This window comes from Echeneis naucrates, chromosome 10 (genome assembly GCF_900963305.1).
Source record: "Echeneis naucrates chromosome 10, fEcheNa1.1, whole genome shotgun sequence".
Classification (NCBI taxonomy): Eukaryota; Metazoa; Chordata; class Actinopteri; order Carangiformes; family Echeneidae; genus Echeneis; species Echeneis naucrates.
The window spans coordinates 16773440-16783626 of NC_042520.1; the positions used below are offsets into that span (position 1 = coordinate 16773440).

Below are 10187 nucleotides of genomic sequence, written 5' to 3' on the forward strand. Positions count from 1 at the left end.
TCAGAAACAGAGGTGTAGAGTCCAGGATTCAGTGGATGATGCAGAAGAGACTGATACATGACATGCCCGTTTGTGTCACACAACCCAGAACAGAGCGTATTTGTTAGATTTGCGATGCTACTCAGGCTATCCATGATAATAAATTAAACTGATGAGAAATACGATTGGCAATTACGCCTCTTGGCTTAAAACATTGTTCCTCTTTTAAAATGTGAAGCAAGATAATATAACCACAACAACTTTTAAAGCGCTGCCAGTGTCTCTTATAATAAATGAGTTATTGTTTTTTTTAATGAGGTGTGCAGAAAATCAATCATAGCTAAATATCCTAAGGCTAGAGAAATTAACTTAATGATATTGTGTTAACAACATTTGTGTTATTGATGTGATCAATTTCTCCAGCCAATAATTAGATAAAATAATGTTCCAGTTTCAGTTTTCACTTTAAAATCAAAATCACACATTGATGCCTCTCTATCCCATCTGCCCTCCAGGTGTGTGTAGGTGGGAAACGGCGTAAGGATGAAATAAGTGTAGACAGCTTAGACTTCAGCAAGAAGATCCTCCACACCACGTGGCACCCACACGAGAACATCATTGCTGTAGCTGCCACCAACAACCTTTATATCTTCCAAGACAAGGTCAACTAAAGGGCAATCTATCCCCCAATGGCCAGCCCCCGCAGAAGGAAGACGCTGCAGGGAGCGATAGGGTTGAAGAAGGAGAGAGATGGAGGCTGTATCTACATCCTTCTCTTCCTCTCCCTATGTATTCTTGCTGCTGGTCTTGATTTCTCCCGCTTGAATTTTTAACTATTCCACTGACTGAAGTCAGGAAGAGGACAATATGAATTTTGGGAAGCAGTGAATTGACACAACCTGGATGAACTCTGAGGAAAACGGTTCCTTGAAGTCAAGAATGGAATTTCGTTCTTCTGTGCGACTCAATTTAATTTATTTAGCCATGTGGACACCTAAAAGAGCGGATCTTGTGCATTCATGCAACAAGAGGATTGCTGCATGAATAACGTGATGTAGCAGCACTCTGGACCCTGAAGAAAGGGGCTGATGTGGGTACACTCAACATAAAATAGAGCACACAGACAGAAACCAGGCTTTCGTGACAGTGGTCCTCTGTCATGAAGCAACAGTGCCCCCTCTCTCTCACTCTGTTCACCGCTATGGTGCATGTGATCAAAGTTTTGGACGGTATGACCTGCTCCAGATTTCCTACAGGAGAGGAAGAGACTGTGAATCTCAGAGTTTCTCGCTTCCTGCGACACAACACTGTCAGTCTTTCTAGCACCAATTCTGTGTCTCCCTACTGAGACCGCTGTAGTCTGTAATGTGAATGAAGCCTTCCCAGGCTGTGTCAATGGTTTTATTTAATGCTGTTGTTTTATTGGGTCCTTCTCTCAGTCAGTGAGTCTGTTTAGAAGCTGTGGTGCCTTCTTTTGGTATGTGGGGGTTTGATGTAGTGGGCATGGGAGGGGGGAGTGAGACTGAGTACAAGGCAGGAGTGTGAATGTTAAAAATGAAATGTTAACTTAGCAACTTTTCTTTTGATTTCCTTTTTTCCTCTTTCTCTCGCTCTAAAAATAAAAACACAAAAAAGCTCCACTGAGGTTCCAAGTGGAAAAAGTGCTTAAAGCAATGTAGTCATGTTCACATAAAGCGCTGGCTACATGCTTGAGAGTTCATGGGAGGATGCTGTGATGTGTACAGTCATTGTTGCTCTTATCACATAACAGTCAGTGAGATGTCACCAATTTGACAGAGACACAACAAAGTCACAATAAAACATTTCTGCTAAATTCCTGCTGGAAAAAGGGGACACGGGATTGCTCACATTTCTTTAGTGCTGAAAATGATCTGTAGATGATGAAACTGTGCAACTTCTCATGTCCAATATTACTGAGCGTCAACTTCAGATTTCTTGGCATAACATAATGCTAGCCTAGCTGTTGATCTTGTTTTTGCATGCATTGGATGTGAATCTGATGAAGCTGATAGCCTGCACATTGTTATTTAATCATCTACAGATCACCTGAGGCACTATGAAAAAATATTTCTTGCTTTGTCTAGAAGGAACCGGTTGAAAAAAAAATCCAATTTCATATTGCGGTACCTGTCCAGGTCCCTCCTCTTCCTCAAGATGGGTGACATCAGGCAGTAACAACCTGTGTTTCAGTACTTGCGCTCTCTGATCTCACTTGTCTCAGATTTGTGTTATGAGACAGCTCCGATTAAGGAAAGCAGGCAAAGGTCTAAATGAACTCTGTGAAATCAGGGAATTATTAAGTGTGATTCCTTTAAACAGTCATGTCTTCTAGACAGCCTCCTTTGTGACACTTCTAATTGAAAAAAACAAAACAAAAAAACAACTTTTATAGCTCAGAATGTATTGAAATGCAATTAATTACCATGCAGTCTTTATGCTTACTGAACTTTCTTTGAATAAAAAAAATAAATAAAGATGTGCATCTTCAAATCCTGTATTGCTGGACTTCTGTTAGGACTGTTGACTCCACTGAATATATTATGAATATACTATGGAAAGAAAATGTAAAGTGTCAATCAATTTGACATTATCTTTATTCATCTATAAAATATTGCCAGCTCTCCACCTAAAAACGCATAAATCATTTTATTGCTCTTGCACATAGACATCTATAAAATATTCACTGACTACACTGGAGAAAAAAAAAAAAATCAATGTTAACCCCAAATGTAATGAGATGAACAAAGACTAACTTGCATCAGGAGTTATTAAACCTCCTTTCGATGGAACAATAAGAGGTGTGGCTTAGAGCTACTTTGACTTATGAAAAATACTTGCTTTGCTGTTGACAAGGAACATCCCCTGCTGTGAACCATACCTTGCAAAAAAGATCTCAAAGCTGGGCCTGGGGTGTTTCTGCGGGGAGTTTACATGTTCTTCCTGTGTCTGTGTGGGTTCCCCCTGGATCCTCCAACTTCATGCAATGGTGACCAGACCCCAAAGACATTCACTTTTAGGTTTATTGTTAAAATGTATAAAAATTGGATGGAATTTAAGTCAAAGACTTGAGAATCTTTGGAGCAGGTTAACGTCTTTGTTCATTAGGCTACCAAGAAAAAAAAAAAAAACAAAAAACAACACTCATAACTCAGTTTACTGCCTTCGTTCTCCACAATACTACAGATAAAATATTTTTTTAAACAGATAAAACTACGGTGAAATAGCTTGGAATGAACATGCCCCACAGGCAGGGATACATGATTTGGCACCAATCTGCTGTTTCTAGACCTGGATAGCGCATCATCAGCGGAAAATGAATTCCACCAGCTAATTGATGCAGCATGACAATGACCCTCAACATCAGAAAAACATCTCTTGGATTGCTCAATCCAAATGATCTGAGGAGAGAGAGCTTCTCACACCAGGCATTTTAAGAACATGGCTGAGCTGAAGCAGCTTCTCTACTGAGAATAGTCCTAAATGTTAAACATTTTGAATCGACAACTAATAAGAAACTCACTTAGTTTTTCAACCAGCACCGTTCATCTTTAATGGCTGCAGGGCACACGATTATAGCTGTCTGTGTGGTGTTACCTCAGGGATACGGCATGTGTCCATATCGGTGACTTGGTTGAAGATCAGATCATATTTCTAGCCAATTAAAGCAGAAACCCAGTTAAATCTGACTCGTCACAGCTATATTCACCGCTGCTTATGGTCCAAGAACGCCCTCATGTGGACAAAGAGTAGGACACGTAAAGGTGACCTGGCTGTTGCAGAGACAGGAATATGATTTCCATTATGTGGACATAATGCCTGCTGATGTCAGATTGGCAACAGAAACAATATGATATGACTGATTTCTTGTGATTATTCAGGCATACTTTTTCATAAAAGCAAGAGCAGACAAACAAATAAAGGTTGCTGACCCACCTAAATACCTTTTACAGTAAACAAATAAGATCCACCCAGATGGCTTTTGTTTGAAATACATTTTAAAAATCCATCTGTTATAATGACAGTGATTTCATGCTAACAAAAACACACACAACAAAACTCATCAACAGTTAAGTTTTAATATCATCTGGAAGAAAACCTTTACTGTAATGGGCCACTAATTCATTTATACAAATTGGAAATCCAATACATTCATACGTCTTACTGTGCACATTATGCACAGTTTCTCTAATTGGCCCCGTGAGGCTGTGCTCTACGCATATTTTGTCAGCTGGGGACAGCAGCTGTCAATCAAACAGCATCTTTATAACCAGTTGCTGAAGCTGAATCACTGCATCTCAGCACAAACCCAGAGATAGACAGTAGCTCCACTGTGGCGACTGTTTGTCAATCAAAACCTTTGATGACAGGATTATTTTAATTGGTTCAGATTCATAGTGAGCCTTTTTAGACCCATTTTGCCAAACCTGTCTTGAGACCGCTTCAGTTTTTGGAAACCAGAATCTTTTTCTTCTCCCGGCTGCCTTTGACTGTTTCTTTTTGATATCACAACAACATTTCCTGAAGAGGATGGATGAGTTCAGTGGGAACAATATGACTGTTCTGAACAACTCCATTGATAGGTGGTCATTCAATAAATGTGGCTCGTTCCATCAGCTGGACCCTCGAGAGCTGAGGGTCCTGGTACCAGCTATCCTGGGAGTTCTCTGTGTCTTAGGTGTGGCTTCCAATCTCACTGCAATGGCGATCTTGCTCTCAAATGCACATAAGGGCAAACTGTCTCTCATCAACTCCCTCATATTCAACCTGATGTTTGCTGACGGGCTGGTGCTCATCTTTAGCATGCCCTTCAGGGCAGCCTCTTACTCAAAGGCCAGCTGGAATCTGGGATGGGTGGTGTGCAGGACGGCTGAGTGGTTCCTGCAGTCCTGCATGGCAGCGAAGAGTTTCACAGTAGCAGTCATGGCCAAAGCTTGCTACCACTATGTGTCCAACCCCACCAAGCAGGTGAGCATCCACCTGGGCTCCATCCTGGTGGTGCTCTCCTTCATCTGGTTGTCTGCTTGCTCTGTCACCATCCCTCACTGGATGTTTGCTACTCTGCAGAGGGAGATCCACAGGGTAGTGTGTGTGGTGATGGTTCCTCCTGAAGCCCGAAATTTCATGACTGTATACGTCAAAGCATACCCCCTGGGAGTGTACTGTGCACCTCTCAGCTTTGCCCTGATGTATTTCTGGAAAGCCTACGGTCAGTGCCAGCACCGCTCCAGCAAGACTCAGAATCTGCGTACGCAGATCAGATCCAGGAAGATCACCTTGATGTTATTCAGCCTGACTGCGGCCATGGCTATTCTCTGGCTTCCTCAGTGGGTGGTGTGGGTTTGGGAGCGTCATATAGCTGAGAAAGAAATCGAAGGAGCTCAGCCTCTCCTCTCCTCTCCTCCCTGTCTTCTTACTCTCTCAGCTCAGCTGCTCACCTTCTCTCTATCGCTAGTAAACCCTCTCATAGTCCTCTCCCTCTCTGAAGAGTTCAGGGAGAGGTACAGGGGGCTGTGGAGGCGTCTCACCCTTCGCAAACAACCTCCGAAGAAACCAAAGCTTGGACCTCACAACCCTACCAGTCTAAAGTCGCCTTGCCCCAGACCTGAAACCTCAGGACAGCTGGAGGTGGAGAGGACCCTTCCGTCGAGCTCCAGAAAAGGTACAAACAGGGATGCACAACTCCAGCCAGAACAGGGCCGGGGAAGAGGAGGGGGGAAAGAAGTAGATAGGGTGAGTCTTAAAGATGGGATTGTTTTGCCTGATGTGGAGCAGTTCTGGCATGACAGAGAGACTGGCTCAAACACAGATGAAAATGATCCTGTACCATGGGAGCATCATGACAAAGGAGGGAAAAAATAACCACCTCCCAGCTGATCGTCACATCATCCCCACTACAATCCTTGGACAGCAACAGCTTTATCAGCAGACTTCAGTTGAACGGACTAGTCAGTGCTATTCTGTCACCGTGTTTATGATATTATTCAAAGGTAAGAAGTGTGAAGACAAATATGGGCTACACATAGAGCAATATTATTTGTATATAAAAGGTAAACTTTGAAATAATGTTTTATGTTGTTGTTTAAGGAAGAACTACATTATAAGTACAATTAGTATAAGTGTGATCGTTAGTGGTTGTGAATTAAAGTTTGTGGTAAGGGTTAATTTGAATTTTACATCTTAATTGTTGGAAGAGTAAATGTCCCCATCTTATATATGCTTGGTTTGCACGTGCAAACCATTCTGGTATTGTACAGTTGTAGAATTGAATTTGTTGTGAAAATCTGCAGTTTTCATGTGAAAGTGAAAAATTTGTTGTTCTTTGGCTCTTTCTGTGAGAGAGATTTTTTGTAATCATTGTGCATTTAAATGACCGGCATTATAAATAAAGACAATTTCCAAAAAAAAAAAAAAAAAATGCAGCTTGCTGTGATGAAATTCTCATGTGTCAAAAATTGTTAAGAGGAGAGGAAAAATATAAAAAGCAAAAGAGCATTATATTTGTTTGTGTGTATCTGTACTTGAGTATCACATTTAGCTTGAAGCAGGAATGTACAGTTTTTGTAAATGATTAAATCACTGTACTGACAGCAACCCCCTTAATACACAGTTGTGAAATATGAAAACACTCAAATGTCACCAAGGAATTATATGCTTGGAAGAGGAGAAAGCCCATGTCCATTCTCATTACATCACTCAGTAGAAACACGAGCTAGTCACAATTTCGCTGTGTCCAAAAAACCTGTTATTAATCTTTTTTCTTTTTATTGAATCACTACAATTTTATGCAAACCTGTAATGGCACATCAGCCAATGACACAAACACACACAGGTTTACTGCTAATGAGATGTATCAGGCAACAGCGGATGGTCTCCTGCTGACATTGGCCCATTAAATACATTTTCATAAGGGCAACCATGAGAATTTTCAAAGGCTTCAGTTAGAGTTAAAGAAGTTTTGTCTGATCTTTGGGAATTTCAAAATAAAGGTCTCCTCATTGATGTGAATACACAGCATAGGTCAAAGTGTCACAGTAAAAGGGATTAACAACATGAGAAGGAACTGCGCCCAAGCATATCTGCTGGAACAGCAACCCAGCTGTAATCAACACTGAAGCCAAATGTGAATAATATCCATAATGGCCTACTTTTCAATTGTACTGACATTACCTTTGTGGGTAAAAAACAGTCAGGTTTGAATGTGAAAATGTGGAATGGAATGGAAAATTTAGGAGCCATTACCTAACCCTCTTTTCACCCCCCACCCATGACATTTTCCGCTCATTAATCATTTACGTTGACCTTTTATTGCCAGAGGAAAATACCTCAATCAGAGCACCACTTAACGATATAACGCTATATAACTGTATAACTCACCATCAGTCCCACAGGACATGACCTACTGAAGGCAGAAAGAGACTCATTTAATGGATTGAAATGTTACCCGTTACTGTACAAACAGAGATACTATTAAAGGTAACAGAACAATAATAAGACATGAGAACAATGATGGCAACTGTCCCTCTAGTTTTAATTGCATTGTGTGAACACCTAATATACTACATACTGTCTAAGGCCTCTAGTATTGGCATTTATGAGCCAGCTGCTGATTACAGGCAGGCAACCGGTGCAATTCAGGCCATCAAACATTGACGATCATTGAGTTTTTTGGCACAACCAAAGATTTTGGAAGCTCCACACACCCATGACACACCACCCTTCTCGGTATTTAGGACCACTTGGCACTTTTCTTGTGATTTTTGTCCAACAGAATACCATCAATCAATCCTTCACGACATGCTGGGTGGGAAAAATAAAGAGGCAGCACTTACCTAGTCCTCATCAATATGACTGTGGTACCCCGGAGCTAGGCAAATGACTTCATCTGCTTCAGTGGAGCTGCTCAGTGGCTGAGAGGTCAGGCTGTGGTTGTACATGGCAGCTCCGTCTCTCAGTTAAATTAGCCTGGGAAAAAAAATTCATTCATTCAATAATTCATAGTCAAATTGATCAATTACATCCAGCCAACATCACAAAATTTTGCCTACTTACTGTTATATTATGAGTGCATTGTTTCTTTAGTGCAAATGATTTCATATTTAGAGTATATGGACCTTTCTTGTTATTGAATGGCTGATTGATGACTATCAGTGATCCAATGAAAACAGTGCAGATTTCCAGTAAATCCACCTCCTTATTAGGACCTATATAAATACTTCCTATTATAAATGTAGTAGAAAGTAAATAAAGTGAACTAGAGTTTTGTGTACTTGTGTAATTTCTAGCATACAGTAAGTCTCTCCAAATGCAAATGAAAACAGCAGGGAATAGTTGTACATATTTTTGATGATTCTTTTGGAAGATTTTTCCACAGCATAATTTGGTGAAGAAACACATGATATCTATGTTTCAAGTGGAAAAACAACTTGATCTTAATTAGGTCATTGTAGAAGGCAGGGGGGCATTCAGCAGGTGAGCTCTTCTCTGTACTGCCCTTCTGGCTGTGCCCCCAGCTGCGAGGGCAGGCGGGGGTGTCACCCTGTTTTTTTTTATTCCTCAGCCAATCATCATCTCTAATAAATTAAACTCCACAGGAAGTGACCCGCTAGCTAACACTAATTATGCTCACCAGCAGAGGTCGGCTGCAATCAAGGCACATACTTCAACCTTTGCCTGCCAATGCTATGCTTCCTTCTGAGTGACAGCTACCTTCACCTCCCTTCGGCCCCGTGGAGGATCACCTGGCTCTTCAGTCTGCGCAAAGTCAGCCAGGGAGCCTGTGTGTGTGTGTGTGTGTGTGTGTGTGTTGGACGAAGGGTGGTTCAGGGGGTCTGGCCTTGGTATTTAGCTGTCTTTTGATTAGAATAAATCAGAGCGCTTTCATCTCAGCTCAGACCCAAAGGGCAGGCACCATTCCAGCTGTAAGTGGGGGGTATCATTTAAACCTAACCATTACTGATCTATAGCAAATTGAAAACATAAAGAGGAGCAGAAATAGCAAAATAACATTTAGACTCTGTTGCAGCTAAACTAATTTGACCATACACTTGGGCCTGTGGCACTTTAACGTAGAAGGCCCTCTACAGGACAACTTTTCCATCTAAATGTAAATCATTGTGTGCTGTGAATGAATTGCGTTCATTTAACATTAAGACAGAGTCTCTAAGTGTTGACGTGCTGTTGACTTTTATGATCAGTAAATACAGTAGTTTCAACTTTTTGGTCAGTGAAGTAGATGCAGCAAGGTTAGAGTGAATAACAACAACGCTAATAATAATTATAAACTTTCTACCCAACTTTTCATACAAAGAAATGCTGCTGTAATCAATGATTTGAATAATAAATAAATACATTTGATCAGCAAAATAGTCGTAGTGAGCAGCTGGTGGGAGTTTTCTCTAAATTCTTATGGTCCCATTGGCTGTGTGCAGCGTCATTAAGCTTTGGCTCTTCGATTTGTTTAGTTTCTGAGCATTGACTTTACTCCGTTGGTCCACTCAGACTGTTCTCTGATAAACTCACAGCCTGCTGTCATTCAGCAGCCACGTATTCCCCCCAGACCGGACACCAGAGGAAAAAGGAAAGTAAATAATGGACTTAGACATTTGAGGTGTCTTAAAATAGGACTCCAAATCGATGCTCAAGTCGCTTAATATGTAATTTAGGTTTGTTAAACATTGTCCGTATTTGCTTTATGTGTGTGCGTTTAACATTGAAACCAGTACACATGTACTCACATATGACCGGTGATCTCCACTGTAGCGGTCTGGCGGCTGTTTGGCGCACTCATCTTGAACGTTAACATTGGACTTTTTTAGTTTGTGTTCATTTAGCTAGCCAACATGTCATCCAACGAGCCTGAAGGCCCTCCAGCTGTTTGGGCTGTTCAGGTGCAGCTTCCGGTTACATGCTGTGCGCATTTTGGCGCACTGCGCAGTGTGAGCGCACATATTATATATATAACTATGAAGTGTATGAACTGAGAGTATGGAGGTAATATTATAAGAGATTATGTATGTTTTTATGACTTTAGTTTTTAATTAATAATGGTAACAATAATAATAAATACGTGATTGAGACATCGTTGCCCCGCCCCCAAAGTGACCTATGACCTATCAGGTGGGTACTTAGAAAGAATCAAAAATAGTGTTGAGCTTTCTGCACAAGCAAATGTTTTGGCTTTCAAATTT

The 10187-nt window shown here is 41.1% G+C and overlaps 2 protein-coding genes across 3 annotated transcripts in view; both read left to right on the forward strand.

Annotated features, from left to right (window-relative positions):
• Window positions 1–2067, forward strand: part of LOC115049658 (serine/threonine-protein phosphatase 2A 55 kDa regulatory subunit B beta isoform) — a 41386-nt gene extending 39319 nt beyond the window's left edge. For both annotated transcript variants that reach the window (XM_029512045.1, XM_029512046.1), the window contains exon 10: window positions 495–2067. In XM_029512045.1, coding sequence (XP_029367905.1) covers window positions 495–650 — 156 coding nt within the window. In that variant the 3' untranslated portion in view covers window positions 651–2067. The remainder of the gene's footprint in view (window positions 1–494) is intronic.
• A 2460-nt stretch (window positions 2068–4527) lies between these two features.
• On the forward strand, window positions 4528–5859 carry gpr151 (G protein-coupled receptor 151). Its single transcript, XM_029513136.1, has 2 exons — window positions 4528–5659; window positions 5726–5859. Exons 1-2 carry the CDS (start codon window positions 4528–4530, stop codon window positions 5857–5859), a joined length of 1266 nt encoding a protein of 421 aa, XP_029368996.1.
• The last annotated feature ends 4328 nt before the right edge of the window (window positions 5860–10187 follow it).